Consider the following 17,863-nt stretch of genomic DNA (forward strand, 5'->3'; position numbering starts at 1 on the left):
ACTCCAGACAACCAAAGAAGAAAAGAATCAAAACGCAAGAAGCTCCGACAGATATAGGTCAAAAACTACAGCCAGCACAACGCTATTTCGAAAGTAAGGCAATAACCCCTGCAATTGATTTTGCCAGCCTCGCTCAGTTTCTTACAGAAACATATGGGAATCCAGATACTGCCCAAATACCACTAAAATACTCAGGGGACCTATCATCGATCACTAAAAGATCTCTTAAAGTCGTATTACATGTATCATTAAAAAACTTGATAACCCAGTCGATATAAGCGTTACCAGCGAAGAGCTCTCCTCAACGGAAGAATGAACTTTTTTCCTCAATCTGCTCCTATGCAAACACAAAATTCCTCCACATCTTATCAAGAAAACTCTCGCAACAATTTGAGAATATTATTTTGGAACGCCAGAAGTATTAACAAACATAAAGAAGAGTTAATTTCCATTTTGAAAAATATCGATATATGTATTTGTATGCGTCGAATCATGGCTTAAAAAAGAAACTGGTATAGATTTCGCTGGATTTAACTGTTTTCATAAGGACAGAAGCCATTCCCGCGGGGGTGGTATTCTAATCTTATTGCGTAAAAATTTATCCTTCACTGAAATTACTAATTTGGACATACCAGATGAGAGTGTGGAAATGGGCGGCCTAAAAATAACTAATGTATATCCGGCTTTTAATTTGATCGCAAGACAAATGGGATCGGATTGTCAGATGTGCTTCGCGGTCTGGTGCTGATCGTTTGGTTGTGGGTGATTTCAACGCATATCATACCGCGTGGAATTGATCACAAACCGATGCGAATGGTGAAAGATTCCTGAGGGCTCTCGAAGATTCTGACCTTGTCATGCATAATACAGATACATTGTCTCACATAGATTTTTATAGGGCCAAAAAATCCAATATAGATCTTATACTATCCTCAAATTCACTTGCCGACAAAATACAAGTCGAAATAAATGATGAAACCTGGGGGTCAGATCACTATCCAATCTTTATTACCGTTAATTCAGAGAAAACCCTATACCACAAAAAGTCATTTAAAATCTATTCAACAAAAACAAATTGGGATGGAGTCTTCAGTTCTCTTGAAGGTTCATACTCAGAGTTTCTGTCTCAAGACTTTACTAGTCTGTCAGCACCTTTAAAATATAATAAGTTCATCGAATGTATTACTCAGGCCTTAAAAATTAATACGCCAGTTAAGAAGATTGTATGTCCCGCGCAACACAGAAATCCAGTCCCCTGGTGGGATTCGGAATGCGAGCAATTCAAAAAACAAAGGAAGGAAGCCTACCAAAAATGGGAACGCACGTACCAATTGGAAGATCTTATAGCATATAATAGGGCAGTGGCTAGATTTAAAAAAACTTTCAAATTAAAGAAAAAGGCAAGCTTTAGGGCGTTTGCAGAAACAATTAATGTCCGGACGAATAGTACGTATACTTGGAATAAATGTAAAATTTAAAAAAATAAATGGATTAACACTCAGCCTGCAAGTATATCTGATAGCAACATACAAATTGAAAAACAGGCTACTGAAGCTCTTAACAAAATCAGTCCTCCATGGGTGCCTGCTGATCCCCTACCCGTATGTGAAAATAACGAGTTTTTTGATGCGCCTTTCGATCTAGTCGAATTTAACCTCGCTCTCGACGTCCGAAACAATAAATCAGCGCCTGGGCAGGACGGGATTGATTATTTCGCGTTAGGTAAACTCCCGATAAAGTATAAATTAATTTTATTAGATATTTTTAACGAAATGTATAGAGATAAAGAATATCCACCTGGCTGGAAGCAGTCGTACGTGCATTTCATTAAAAAAGCCGACGGTAAAAGTCTTTGCCCAATCACGCTCTCACTGTGTACCTGTAAGCTTTTCGAAAGTCGTCAAAAACCGTTTACAATGGTGGTGTGAGCATAATAATCTTATCCTGAAAAATAAAACTGCTTTCCGTAAAGGACAGTCTTGCATGGATAACGTCTGCAACTTAGCTCTATTTGTCGAAGAGGGTTTTCAAAATAATAAAAGTACCCTTACGGCATTTCTTGATGTTCAAGGAGCATTTGATAACGTAATCTGCGAAATTTTGTTATCAAAGCTTGCTTCAATTGGATGCTCAATTAAACTTATTTCGTTTATTAAATTTCTTGTATATGAAAATATCATCTCTACTGACCTTGCGGGGGATAAAATTAGGCTTATGTTTAAAGGTGTACCTCAGGGCGGAGTGCTTAATCCCCTGCTATTTATTCTTTATGTCTCCGAAATTTCAAACAACCTCCCTAAAAGCCTAGTCCTGTTACAGTTCGCGGAAGACATAGTGATATTTTCAAAAATCTCCCTGTTACGTCGGTGTAAGAAACTAATTGAAAAATCGATAGATACAGTTAGAAGTAGTCTCAGATCTTTGGGCCTGGAAGTCTGTGCGCAGAAAACAGTTATCATTTACTTTAACCGGAATAAACACTCCCCACGTGAGACGGACATCCGGATTGACGACGTCACAATCAGATCTAGTCATTCGGTTAAGTTTCTAGGAATCATTTTTGACCATCAATTGACCTTCATTCCTCATGTTAGGTATGTCCAAAGTAAATGCTTTAAAGCCCTTAACATAATAAAATTTTGATGTGGGACGTGGTGGGGTTCAAACTCTGAAACACTCCACACGTTATACAAAAGCTTTGTCCGTTCACATATAGATTAGGTTCATTTGTTTATTTTCCAACTCAAAAAAACATACACTTGAAATTAGAAAAGATACAATTATCAGCTATTAGACTTTCTCTCGGATACAGAAATAGCACCCCAAATAATGTTATATTAGCAGAGTCTAAACTACAAACAATTAGAGACCGCGCACAGTTCTTAGGCTTCAAATTTCTAACAAAAGCTCTTTCAAATTCCAATTTGGTAACCCGCACTTTTGTACACCACTTCTACCATAAAACAAGAAGGAAGAAACGAAAGAGAAAGAGGCTTTTTCAACATTGTATATACGCCATCTTGGAACAAATTGAAAACAAACTACATACAAGTACTCATCATGGACTATAACATACTAACCAACCCTATCGATATTAATACCGAACTGGGTAACGTACTCCGTGAGGCTAAAAACCCAAACGTAAAATTAAATGAAATGGTAGAACAGCGGGGAGTTATTTCAATCTATACAGATGCAAGCCAAATTTCGGGAGCTAAGTCAGTAGGGTGTGCTTGTATCTCTGAAGAACTAGGTAATTTCGATTCAAAAAAGCCTTCCTATAGAGTCTTCAATTTTTACGGCAGAATGTGTTGCAATTAAGGAGGCAGAATTACATGCGACCTGGTATCATTTTAAAATTCGCACTAAATCGAATATCGCACTATGTGAACTAACATTAATCGAGACTTACCTGTATACTGGTTTTTGGTCGACGCGATATGTGTATAGAAACAGTAGAGACAGGCGATTGCATGCTAACCCATACATCGCCAGAGTAGGCGGTAGAATACACGTAGGCATACGTAGAATTCAATGTAGTAGTAACAATGGTTTTTCACGAATATCGCGGAAACTAAAGCTTTCAGCTGATTATGCATAATAAAAAAGTTCTTCAGCATCATGCCCCCGATAACATATTAAAGGGTCATTGAAATTAACCTACGTTGAGATTAGAAACTTTCTGTTTTTTGCAATACTAATCCGTGGCAATGAAAAAATGCAAAATGTTTTTCTAACGGGACCAATGGGGAGTTATACTCTACAAGATGCAAGAAGTTTCGCTCCGTTGGTCCGTCCGTCTCGGAGTAATCGATGAACATATGCCGAATGTACATGAAATAGTACGTTTTTTTCCAATAAAATCCGTTCGGAATGAAAAAATATAAAATGTGTTTTTAACGGGACCAATCGGGAGACATACTTTAGAAGATGCAAAAGGTTTCGTTCTGATTGGTCCATCTATCTCGAAGTAATCGACAAACAAAGCCAGAAAAAAATATATATATACGGTAAAAGCTGGATATATGCAACGAAAGTTTGGCTGGATATATGCAACATCCCTATCCCCTCCACTTAGGGGGATCCCCCTAGGCGAACCGAGCCGTTTGACGAGGAAACCATGTGTATATGTATGGTATACTGATCGAATTGAGTATCCTCCTCCTTTTCGACGTCGGATAAAAAATGACTAAAATTTTTCAACGATCCGATCAGTCACGTATTTCCATTTTTCCGATATGCACTCGGTTTTTTTTTTGGTTTTTTTCGCAATAAGGTCGGGAGACAGGGAGGGTGTGCCCCAACCTCCAGGACTCCCGTATAAATTGTTCCTGCGGGCAGATGCTCGCTTACCAACTAATAAAAGAAAATTATCTTGGCGTTACCGACATGAATGTAATTGTTGAATGATTTGAGTGGGGAGCAGGAAAATTTTCAAAAAACCTGCTAACATAGTAATCAGAGATGGAAAATTAGGAAACAGATAGAGGGAGCACTGGGGGCACCAGTGCACATACAGGGCCAAAGCCAAGGGATGTAGCTGTACTAGATATCAAGGATATCAAAAATTGTTGTGGCTTTACATCCTGTGGATTGATTATTCCTTGTTTACCTAGTATAATCGTGTTGATTAGTTCATCGAGATTTACATGTAGTTCGGAAAGAACAAATTCTGTGTGTATAATTAAAGAGCTGATTATTTCTTCGTCTTGTACATTGTCTTGGAGTTCGCTAAGTTTTACTTGAATTTGATGGATAGATTGAATATGAGAATCGTCTAATACTTGTTTAATAAGGGCTGATTGATTAGAAACGATGATTTTTAATTTGTTATTCGAGTCAAATAGTTTGTCCATGTTTTCGTTAATTATCGTTAAGTCGTTTTCATCTAGAGTACCGAAAAGAGATTTGGATATTGAACCAACTATATTTAATATACCACGTTTATGAATAATTCTTAATGTTAATTTCAATTGAGCAATCATTTTTTTTATTGTTACGAGTTCCTTTACTAAGTTTTGAATTTCTGTTTTGTACGCGCATTTATTACAATGTTTTGATAGGCCTTCTAACGATTCTGCAATAACTTCGGGTTGTTTTAGTAGGTAGTGTGGATTAATAATAATAGATATAGATACTTGATTAGTATATAAGTAACAATTATCGATGTGTTCTAAAAATACTGTCGAATTATTTAAAGGTTCAGTATGTAATTTACAGTAGATTGTTCCAATGAAGTAGAACAAGAGGGTAAGGGTCGTCGGCCTGAAATAAAAAGTTTTAATCGATTACCATGTACCTTTAATTGTCGATTCTCCGATGGAAAATAAATAGTATACGTTGGAGGAGAGGCCTGTATTATTTCTGCAGGTCCTAACCATTCATGATCGAGTTTATTTCGTTTATGATCGTTATGTAGAAGAACTCGATCATCTATTTTGAATATAGTCTGTAATTTTATAATTTTTCTGTCTTGATCCCGTTTATAGCGAGCTTTGTTTTTATTGAGTGTTTTTATTACCTCAGAAATGTACGTGTCGTGTCGTCTCTTCCAAAGTTTAAATAACTGTTCTTTTGTCATCGAAGGAGTTGCGAAAATTGTTGAGGGTAGATTAGCTTTGTGTCCGAATGTTAGTTCAAAGGGTGTATAACCTGTCGATTCATGAACTGAGGTATTATAACCCATACAAATAAGTTTAAGATTTTCGTTCCAATCGTTTTGTCTTTTGGCTGTACATGTACGAATTAAGTCTTTTATCGTTGCGTGTGTTCTTTCAAGGGAACCGTTAGATTGTGGATGGAAGGAGGTCGTTTTAACATGTTGGATTTTAAATGCCTGTTCAAACGTTTCCATAAGCTTACAAACAAAATTCGTTCCTTGATCAGTTAAAATTTGTCTAGGTGCAGAAAATATGTATACATAATGATCCAATAACTCTGGGATAATTGTAGTGGCTTGCTGATTTTTGAGGGGAACGAGGACAAGGTATTTTGTTAATTGATCTTGGATTGATAGGATAAATTGATTTCCTCTTTTTGTTTTTCTTAATGGGCCGAAAATATCCATGGCGATTTTAGTATTAGGTTCTATAGGCGTATCGGTTATGATAGCTTCTTCCTTTTGCCTAATTCTAACTAGTTTTTCATGTTGACAGGTTTCGCAATTTTTTATAAATTCTGTAACGTCTGCTTCTAAGTTGGGCCAGTGAAATTGTTCTTGAATTCGTTTTACAGTACGATTAATACCTAAGTGATTTTCCTTCAGGATTGTTTCTTTTTCTTCCAGGGTGTAATCCTGCGGAGGTTCTGAACCGAATATAATTTTTACGTTTCTAAATTTTGTACTAAGAAATCGTATCATCATTTGAATGTAAACCTTTTCTAGTGGTGTTATTTTCTCGTCTCCTATTCCTATTGGGAAAGTAGTTTTATGTCTATTGTCGTTAATTAGTTCTGCTAATTTATTTATCCATGTTTGTTCGTCGTAGTCACCTAGTAATTCCTTTGTTAGTTGGTAGAAGTGTGGTCGATTAATTTTTTGTGTTAGTGGTGCAGGTGTTATGTCTATTTTCCAATTTTCATATTCGTTAAAATAGTCAGGATTTGGGGAGAATTCAGTTGGGACTTCTTCCGTTTCTTCTGGAGATGATATAGGAAGGTTGGATTCTTGTGAGGTGATAGGGTACAACCGTGAAAGAGTGTCTGCGGCGGTATTTTCTTTACCTTTTTTGTATTCTATGTCATAATCATACTCTTCGAGTCTCAATCACCATCTCATGAGTCTAGAAGAGGGATCTTTTACATCCTTTAACCATTTTAGCGCTTGGTGATCAGTCTGAATTATGAATTTTCTTCCTAATGGGTATTGTCTTAGTCTTTTGGTGGCCCAAACTATTGCGAGTAGCTCTTTCTCGCTTGTACTGTAATTCTTTTCAGGAGAATTTAGTGTTCTGGAGATGTAACAACAAGGATGACCATCTTGGGAGAGAATTGCTCCTAATCCTTCATTTGACGCGTCTGTCGTTAGGGTGAATGTTTTATTAAAATCGGGGTATTGTACTACTGGGGCTTCGCAAAGTCTTTGTTTTAGTGTGTCAAAAGCGAGTTGTTGTTTGTCTGTCCAATGGAATGGGACATCTTTTTTTACTAAGTCTGTTAGTGCTTTTGCAATTTTTGAAAAGTTACGGATAAATTTTCTATAGTATCCGGCTAGTCCAAAAAAAGATTTTATATTTGTAGAATCTTTAGGCTGTTTGAAGTCTTTTATTGCATCTAGTTTTTTTGGATTTGGTTTAACTCCTTCCGCAGTTACTACATGACCTAAATATTCTAGTTCCGGTTTGAGGAATTCACATTTGTCGGGTTGGATTTTAAGTTTAAGATCTCTAAGCCTTTGGAATACGATTGCTAAATTCTGATTATGTTCTTGTATCGTCGACCCGAAGATGATAATATCGTCTAAGTAAACAAAACAATGTTTTCCTATTAAACCGCGAAGCGTCGCCGTGTCCATCATTCTTTGGAACGTTGCTGGAGCATTTTTGAGACCGAATGGCATTCTATTGTAATGGAAATGTCCTTGTGGTGTAGAAAAAGCTGTATACTTTTTAGAATTGTTGTTCATAGGGATCTGATGGAATCCTGAAGAAAGATCTAACGCGCTAAATAATTTCGGTTTGCCTAGGTGGTCCAGAATTTCATCTATATTAGGTAATGGGTACGCGTCTTGGTCTGTCAATTCATTGAGTTTACGGAAGTCGATTACTATTCTCCATTTACGTTTACCTGAAGCATCCAATTTCTTCGGAACTACCCAAACCGGCGCGTTATAAGGAGAGTCTGATGGTTCAATGATTTTTTTAACTAGCATATCATTAATTTGTCGTTCGATTTCTTGCTTATGGCATTCAGGTGGTCTATAACTTCTTATATTAATAGGTTTTTCAGATTTTAACGTAATAGCGTGTTCTGTAAGGGATGTACAAGGAAGTAAGTCAGTTTCTAGATTAAAAACGTCAAGATAGTTAATAAGGATTTTCTCTAAAGGGCCCCGTAAACTTGGATCAATATGTTTGGTTCTAATAATTTTTGCAAATTTGTTAATTTGATCGATTTTATCATCTGGTTCTATTTCGTTTGTAATCTGATGGTCTTGCTTACCAGTGTTGATGTAGCATATTTGAACAGGTTTTCCGTCTAGATATTGTGTTCGTTTTGTTGTTTTTCCCGGAGACAGTGTGTGAGGAGTAGTTTTCTGAAATGGTATAATTTTGTCGTTAATTTTTAATGATTCGTTATTGATTTAGTATTTATATTTTTCTATGAATGGTAGGCCCATTATGCCGTCTTCTATTAAAGGAAATGAATCAGGGACTATGTGAAAGGTATGAGGTATTTGTTGTATCTGAATTATAGTCGTCTCGTGAGTAGTATGTTTGTCATTACCCATAAAGAATGTTTTGCTTTCTGTCGGCTCTATTCTTTTGGCTACTGATCGCTTGAGGATGTTGATTCCTGCTCCTGTGTCCACGAGTAGTCTTCCGATTCTCGACATTCCTGGAACTCTGCAGCGTAGTAATTTTCCGGTGGTGCAGTTGATTCAGATGTTGTTTCTGTCACTTTGTTCTCTTGAGAATTGAGGTTGTTCACTCTTTGTGGTGGAATTTTTCCCTGGTTGGCCACTTGAAAATTTCGAGCGTAGCACTTGTCACTGGTGTGTCCTAATCTTCCGCACTTTGTACATTTCAAAGGTATCGAGTGGTTTGGTCGATCACTTGGTGTATTTGGGCGTTGCCCTTGTTGTTCAGGTGGAGGAGTTCTGGATGGCACTTTTCGACGCTCCATGGCACGATTCGCGTCGCGAGTCCACAGTTCCATGTCGGCTGCCATTGTTTGTGCCTCTATTAATAATTTCGGTTTACTTGGTATTACGAGCATGCCTATGTCCCTGCAGAGATTGAGCACATATGTTCGAGTAGCTTCTGTTTCTTCTTTTTCTATAGCTATCCTTCTTGAAATTGGATTTTGGTGTTTATTTTGAACGGCGTAAATTAATTCGTTGAGTTGCTGTCTAAATCGTAGGTTATAAGACTGTACTGTTTCCGTTGCTCCTTGCCGTATTTGTTGTAACTTATTACGGCAACTACTAACAGTATTAGGTATTGAAACGTTTTGACGGAGTACTTCGTAAAGTTCTTCATACGTTTCAATTGACGTGTATCGAATACTTCTTTTCGCATTTTCCGTAATTTTTTCGATCAGAATTAATTTTAGTAATAATGTTTTCTCAGAACAATTACTTCTGGCATACCTGACTGATTTGATAAAATCTTCAACTCCTACATCATCTCATCCTCGTAAGGTATCGATGGTTCGAATGGCGTCAACTACTTTCATCAGTTCGTTTGGCCTGATTGTTGAATTTTGGGGTGGTTGACGGGCCGTATGCATTTCATCTTCTTGTTGATTATCTTGATCTCCGCCGCTTCGTCTGGTGATCCTCGAAATAGTAGACGCGTCTTCAGTGAGGGTGACCAGTTTCAGCTGCTCTGCAATATTTTGGATTTCTTTTGCACGGTTTTGGTTTTCTTCTCCTAGTGTTGTCAATTGTGGATTGATTCCTTGTTCCATCCGTTGCATCCTATCCAAGAGTTGCCGTAGCACGTTCTCTTGTGCGGCAGGTCCGGAGGCAGTCATTATTGAAGATATTGAGGACTCAGAGGATAAGGAGGATAAGTCTGAGTCTTGAGAGGAAATGCTGGGTGGTTTTAATCGGTAATGTTCAAACGCCAGCTTTTACCTTAGGTTCGTTGGATCCTTACGTATCACGACAGAGTGGCACTCGTAGTCCCTTCGTCTGGAGTTCCATAGAAAGTCCCGTTTGGAAGTTTTTCTTCGTGATATTGAATGGATCCTGGCAGGATCGCCAAAATGTCACGTAGAAAGTTCACAGGTTTTTAAATGAATAGCACTTCTAAAGGTTTGGCACTTTATTTTTATAATATGATCTCGACTGACTCCGCTTATGTCCGGTAAGGTCTTTTATACTGTCGCTGGTGGTGGAGAAGGGGCCGATGATTGACAGGGTGGGATGTCCGTGGTACACCTTGGCTACTGCTACTGCCGGCAATACTTGAACTTTATCGACTCATATCTCGAAAAGTACTCAACCGAAGTAAGCTCATGGAATTGTTTTGAAAAGCTCTCGATATCAGCTACAAGAGAATGAAATAAAAAGTAGGGATTTCCATTTAAAATTTTTAACTTGACCTTGATAACTCCTCCATACTTACGCTCAAGGTCAAATACGTACCACCGTTTGATGCACCTATTGAAACCCTTCAACTTACCTATCAAACATTTTTTCCTAAAATGTCTTATTTTCGAGATATTTCACCGGTCCGGTACTTCTTCCTCACCCTGTATACATGTGTACTTACTCTGCAAGGCATGTATGTACCGATTGCGATGAAACCTTTCACATCTAATAGGAGATATTTCCGTGAAATCTCACTTGCAAAAATTTATGTAATTTGTTATTGTTAATAACTATTGTGATAACTTGTATGGAACTTGTTATCGTTAAAAACTATCGTTATTGTAATTAACCAATAAGAACGGTAAACCACCTTACGGCATTCTACAAATACTGCTCGTTGCACTAAAAAGTATAAAATAATTTCTACTTCATTTATACAAATACCCAACAGCTATTAATAAAACCTATTTACTCGTTAAATAGTATACTAAATACATTTCAACCTTTTCGGAGGCGGCGCAAAATTAAAAACTTTTCTTCGGCTGTAGTTCCGAATACGACCGGTCGCTTTATAAATGAAGCGGTGTATAAATGAAGTAGAAATTATTTCATACTTTTTAGTGCATTTCGAAGTCGGTTATACTTTTTGTTAAAAATTATTTTATTTCTATATAGGATTTTTGTCACTCCTTAGTCTTCACGCGGTCTCCCTACTCTTAAGGTGATGCTAGCGTCGAAAACTTTACCGACAGTCCTTAGAAAAATCCCTAGACGCGAGTTTTCAAATTACGTCCTCATTTCTAAACAGAATGTAAAAAAATTTGAGGGACGTGTTCAGTAGGCTCTAAAGAATATTTGTCTGGTCCTTATATTATCCAAATCGTCAAAAACTTATAAAATATTGAAATTGCTGTCTGTCAACGGTCAAGAAAATGGCGGATCGGACTCACCTGCATTGATTTATTCGTAATATAAACATTTCTGCCAATAGTTTGTCCAAATGAAGACCAGAGCGCCATTCCTTGGGTCGAATAGAACAAAACAAGCACTCAAGGGATGATGTACTTACAAAATCTTCTCCTACGTTATGTCGGTAACGCAGAGAAGGATATTGCCCTAAGTAAAATCTTTTTTGCAAAATTGAGGGTCTTAACATTCGAATCACCAAATATCCTTCTCGCAAATATCGTTCTTATTTGTAAGGAGCTTATTTCCAAGGTTTCAGCCAAATCAGAGTATGAGAGTTTTTCGTGGCTCTAAAATTTTTCGTAAAATTTTGGGTCTTAAGTTTCGAATCGATATAAATCATTCTTGCAAACTTTTTTTTATGTACAATGAAGCTGTGTACAAAAGTTCAGCCAAATTGAGTTTGACAGGTTTTCGGAAATACACCCGAAAATTGGATAAGTGGTAAATTTTCATCGCTGCACGTACCATTCACACTAGGTAGTGCTCGTGAGCTCTTCAGCGGGCACTTGATCTGCCCATCACTGGTAATAAACATGTTGCGGGCATTGCCAAATCGACAACTTTTGACTACCATCCGGACTTTTTTACTCCATTGAACCGTAGAAGGTCCACCACTATATCTACTAAGTACTGTTCGTTGCTAGTAAGTTACCCAGCACCAACAAACTGAACCGACAGAGTGGCAAGGGTACTGTGTGTTCCACCTAATCCCCTCCAGGAATCCGTAACTTGAGAAGTCAGCGGTCACATTGCATAGGCGTAAAATTTCCAAATTCGTGGGGGATACATTTAACTATATGCGATTTTTTCGGGATATTAATGGATTCTGTATAATACTTGTTCTTGACAACAGTTGTTATTATGCAAAATTTATGGAAATTACATTATGAAAAGTGTAAAAACTCTCCTGTTTTCTTAATAATGTAAACCCCGAATCTACGTCTACGTCAATGCGTCCGATTCGTCGCTCGCTATCGCTTCATCTCATTTTATTTCAAATCTGTCCTTAGCGACGTTCCTCACGCGATAGATTTATGGATGTAAGGGCCTCGGCCAATAAACATAATACGTGTGACTAGAGGCAGGTCAACGAATTTGATTGGACGGCAACTTACCAGCAACGTACAGTACTTCCACTTTCTCTTGACTTCAAACGCATCTTTGAGTTACTATGCGATACACCTTTGGAGGGGTACGAATGGAAAAATAAAGCATCTAGTGAGGGGACCGCTTACCTGTTATCGTTGAGGATTTTAACCGTGTCTGTCGTATTGTATCATGCTTCTCTACAATATTATTTGAATTTACAGGATATTGATGTCGAAATTGAATTAACAGCAAATCATCTCGGTCGTTTTGAAATGTATCTTTGCCCAAACAACAATCCAAGGAGTGAAGCAAACCAAGAATGCTTCGATAGGTAAAACAAATTTTCTATGATTCCAAGTAGATACTTGTGCGATGCGCTCACGGAAAGAAGAGCCTTAGAAAAAATGTGGATATGATTAGTCCCCTAATGCCCTACTTCAACTGCTCATGTAAAACAAGAGTCAATCGGCAGAATGTCCTTCTTGTCCCTGTACCATCTTGGGCAGAGGTCCCCAAACTTATTTGGCTTATCCCCCCCCCCCGTTTTACTCAGCGCCCATAAAGGGCGGTATCATCCACCTTGAGAAGCACTGTGGGGAACGGACAAGGTATTTCTTTTCATGAGCACATAGTATGTATTATACTCATTATCTAGAAATAAATGACAATTAATCTTATAGTGTCCATTAACAATTTTCATAAAATCTTTTATATCTCATTAACTTTTATCATATATTATTTGTACCACCCAAAAATTTATTGCCATTCTGTTAAATCATTTTATTATTGTGATATTAAATTTTCTTTTTCTCTGTACTTAAATTGTGCATCTGTTCCTGAAAATCAGTCTAAAGATGTTCGACATTTGACTGATGAGCAACTACGCCGACGAGTCAGTTTCTCAATTTGCAAGCTTGAAAATTTGAAAACTTTAAATTGCTATACTCCTAAAATTTTCAATTTCTATATTTCAAAATTTAAAACTTCTGTATGTCTAAATTTGAGTGTTAAAAAAATTGATAAATTGAACAATTTTTAATTTCTTGCCTCTAAATTTCCAAATTTTTAAACCTGAAAGTTTAAAAGTTGGACCATTTTGTAAATTCATTAATTTGTAAAAGTGAAAATTTCATATTCCCACACTTCATGCTGTGCGTACCATACACGTCAGTACCCGTGAGCTATCAGCGTGTACTTGATCTGCCCATCATTAGAGTACCTAAGTCAACATACAATACATTCCATTTCTTTTCGAAGGTACCCATTGTATGTATCTGGAACCAGGGACGTCCGTTTTGAGATTCCTGTAGAAACGGAAAGGAAAGCTATATTTCGATATAGAGTAACTTTACCGTCCTACATTACATGTTCACAATGCGTGATACAGTGGAATTATTATACCGGTTTGTACTTATTTGTATGTATAATTAATATTATTTGTAATATGTGGATTCATTAGCGTAGCTAACAATACAATTTTTTTCTGGCATGGGCTAGGTCATTTAGAGATTCTGGAGTTCTGAAATTTGGAAAATTGACATTTTGATATTCTGAGATTTAGGTAATCTGTGGCCAGGCCCACCTTGGCCTCTATGTAGTTACGCCAACATATGAAAATCAAGAATAACGAAATAGCGTTTGCGGCTTTGTTTTCCAGTAGTTAACGGTTAAAAATTCGAGTAAAAAGCGCCTAAAACCTGCGATCCCCCAGCACCGACGACTGAACATCAGGTCAACAGGGGTCGGTACAGTCATAACCAAGAATCGAAGCCGAATGCTGCAGTACCGAGAAGCAGAATAGCACGAGGTAAGTTTCTACTATTCAAGATTCTTGATTATGACTGAACCTTCCCCTGCTGACCTGACATTCAGTCGTTGGTGTTGGACGAATTACAGGTTTCAGGCGCTTTTTACTCGAATATTTAAACGTTAATTACTGAAAAACAAAGCCGCAAACGCTATTTCGTTATTCTTGATTTTCGTCTTATTTTGAATCCTAGAATCAACCCTTCAAAAATCTCCCACCAGTTGTCGAACACTCTGTATATATACAGGGTGTCTAAGCTAAACTGTTACAGAGCTCTTATTCCGTAACTATTAATGATATAAATAATTGTTGATATGGAAATTGCATGAAAAAGGGGGCCTATGCTTTGGCCAAAGTGAAGAATCTTTTGCATTATTAGTTTAAGAGATATGATGGTCAGGTTTTGTTTTTTAAATGGAACCATATATTTTTTTTCAGATCATGTAATAGTGCTTCTCAAGACGAATTCATTAGGCTTTAATGTATGCACTTGATTTTAATTAGTTTTCAAGATATAACGTTTACAAATTTTCCGATTTTCAGTAGATACGTCTCGGTTTGAGTAGCAAGTCGTAAAAGTGGCCCTATTGTTGCGGTAAGTGCCACAGCGACTATTCTTTGGATTTGCCGTTTCTAGCGCAGACCCCCGCGGTGGCACTTACCGCAATAATAGGGCCGCTTTTACGACTTACTACTCAAACCGAGACGTATCTACTGCAAATCGGAAAATTTGTAAACGTTATATCTTGAAAAATAATTAAAATCGAGTGTATACATTAAAGCTTAATGAATTCGCCTTGAGAAATACTATTACATGATCTGAAAAGAAATATGTATATCTCTTAAACTAATAATGCAAAAGATTTTTCACTTCGGCCAAAGTATAAGCCCCCTTTTTCCATGCAATTTCCATATCAACAATTTTTTGTATCCTACTACTATATAAAAGGACAGCCCCTTTTTCGTTTGGAACCGCTAACCGCGAAAACTACTGAACCAATCGCTACCAACTTTTAACTACATCATCTTCATGGTCCCCGGAAGGGTTAGCAATAATAAAATCTACCGATTTTTCATTACAATGTTATACTATTAAAACAGTGATTTATATGTTAATCCCCGTTGCGCATGCGCTCTTACCACCTGCAGCCGCGCACGCGCTCTTGCACCGCTGGAGTGTAGTTTGAGAATCACCCACTAGATGGCGAGCGGCATTCCACAAGAGACTTGGCGAGTTCAGGCTATAAGATGAGCGCACCTAAGTACTCGCCATATCAATTATTACTTCAAATTCTCGAAGCTTTTATTTATGAGAGCGGGCGAAGCCGTGACGGGGATGCTAGTCATTAATAGTTACGGAATAAGAGCTCTATAACAGTATATATGTATATGTTACGGTTAATATAACAGTTCCAATTTGTATTAATAATAACCAGCCATCATTAATAATATCCGCGTCTTTTAGTAAATATAAGTAATAAATTGTAATAATTATATTTACCGGTAATTATTAATAATTACTTGTGTAGCTTGGTACATTTGATAAAAACCTTTTTTTTATTATTTTCCACTATTTATGAACAAATTTATACTATATTTTTTAACGTGGTTATAAATTATTTCTATATTTTTGTTCAGAAAGAAGTTCTTACAAAATAATTTTTATTGGAAATACTGTACTACAGAAAATAAGACATTTTTTTATAAATTACTCCAAAAAGTTGTACATTTATCTGGTTATAAATTACTTATTTATTTCTATAGAAAGAAGTTTTGACAATATTTATTGATAAATTTATAAAATTGAATATTTATTGATAAAATTATACCTACTACATAAATTATAACAATTTTATATAAATTAATACAAAACACAAATTGTATACTCGTCTTATTTCTACACAAAGAATTTTCGAAAAAATGATATTTATTGACAACATTATACTATTGGACCCATCCCCATCGACTTGCTTATTTTGGAACAAAACTGTATTTTTCCACTCCTTTCTTTACATTTACCGAAGATAGTTGGTAATTATTAATAATTACCGGTATATGTGATAAATTCTTACAAATTAATCACTTTGATTTTTTTATTGGATTAATATTAATAATGGCCGGTTATTATTAATATAAACCGATTAATTACAATACTTGAACCGTAACATGTACACCCATAGAATTTTTATATTCAATAGTTCGTAACTTTCCAGAATAATAAAGCAATAACTGAGATTTCTTGCCACTGTTTGTAACACATTTTTTAATTGTTTGTTATTAGGTAACATGTGGGGTACCTGTGAAAATGGAACCGAAGCAAATGGGTGTGGAAGACCAGAAACGTTTCGAAATTGTGCTGACGTAAGCATCGTTACCAGCACAGCTGGTGTGCCACCACTTTTCGTGCAACAGGATAATCCCTTTTTACTTTATTATAAGGATTATCGTTCTCCAAATAATATATTCCCTCTCGTTGTTAGGTACGTATTTTTGCACTCATCGTCAATAATATATGTATTATCTCTCTTATATCACGAATACTTATGAATGAGCAATTCGATCAGTCTTGAGGATTCACAATTGAATGTAAAATATAATAAAATAATTTTGGAGACCAATTTGGGAATATGAAATTTTTCAATTCTGGTATTTTGGAAGTTCGAAATTATTGAAATTCGAAATTCTACAATTTTATAATCAATTTTAGTGTGGAAATCTGAAGTTTTTGAATTCTGAAATTCTGGAATTTTGGAATTAATTTTTTGTAGAAATCTGAAATTTTTTAATTTTAATATTCTGGAATTTTGCAATTATTAATTTCTGAAATTTTTTAATTCATGAATATGTTCAGGACTTCGTAATTCCTTTAAACACTTTTATCATTTTCGAAGTAAAAAGATTCATACTTAACCTCTTCAATACATTGCAATTGTTTTATGTAAATACCCTTTGAACATATTTTGGGAGATATATGTTTTTTAAGATATTTATGAAGATAAAAAATAATGATAATTTTACACTCTTTTCTCAATTTTATTTTGTAATAATTTATACTTTTAATTTCAGATCTCAGGTATGCCTAGCTACTTCCCTTTACCGTCGTATTCCGGGAATGAACGACTGGTGTCAAACTAACTGTCTTCGATATCCACCAAATTGTCCAGCCGCTATTTGTCAATGCCCGTAAGTTAGGAAAATAGGAGTTCATTGATTTCTTTCTAGCTGATAGTTTATTTTTAGGTCATTATAAAATATTGATTATTGCTAGCAATAAGTATATTAAGACGTTGATCGATATGAAAATCATTTGTGACTATATAATTTTATATATATATATATATATTTCATTTTAATAGGGAAGAGTGCGACGCAATCGGAGAAATCGCTGGCAGAGACGGTGCAAGTGTATACTGTATGGATAAATGCCTCGTGTATCCACCTAACTGCCCATCTCATCGTTGTCGTTGCTATTAAACAAATTAAGCTCATATTTAGAAATATTAGTTTACATTTGAAATAATTACGTCTTTTAAAAAAGAATTATACAGTATTAAACACAGCAATAATTCTGTGATTTTATATTCAACGAACGTTTCAAAATGAACTCATCATTTACTGCCTTTTTGGATACAGTCATAACTAATTAATACACACAAAAATAAAACAATTATTTCTGTCATTTAAATCGGTTACTCTTTTTGATTCATGAGATTACGAACCTGTTCCATTACTTTTTTAAA

The 17,863-nt window shown here is 36.0% G+C and overlaps 1 protein-coding gene across 1 annotated transcript in view; it reads left to right on the forward strand.

Moving 5' to 3' along the window:
- The window catches only part of LOC114880008, a 54,418-nt gene extending 36,555 nt beyond the window's left edge, over nucleotides 1-17,863 (forward strand). The window contains exons 5-9 of the mRNA XM_029195535.2: nucleotides 12,538-12,647; nucleotides 13,574-13,719; nucleotides 16,405-16,603; nucleotides 17,190-17,306; nucleotides 17,480-17,863. Of these exons, the coding sequence (XP_029051368.1) occupies nucleotides 12,538-12,647; nucleotides 13,574-13,719; nucleotides 16,405-16,603; nucleotides 17,190-17,306; nucleotides 17,480-17,597 (690 nt within the window). The 3' untranslated portion in view covers nucleotides 17,598-17,863. The remainder of the gene's footprint in view (nucleotides 1-12,537; nucleotides 12,648-13,573; nucleotides 13,720-16,404; nucleotides 16,604-17,189; nucleotides 17,307-17,479) is intronic.

This window comes from Osmia bicornis, chromosome 1 (genome assembly GCF_907164935.1).
Source record: "Osmia bicornis bicornis chromosome 1, iOsmBic2.1, whole genome shotgun sequence".
NCBI classification, from domain to species: domain Eukaryota; kingdom Metazoa; phylum Arthropoda; class Insecta; order Hymenoptera; family Megachilidae; genus Osmia; species Osmia bicornis.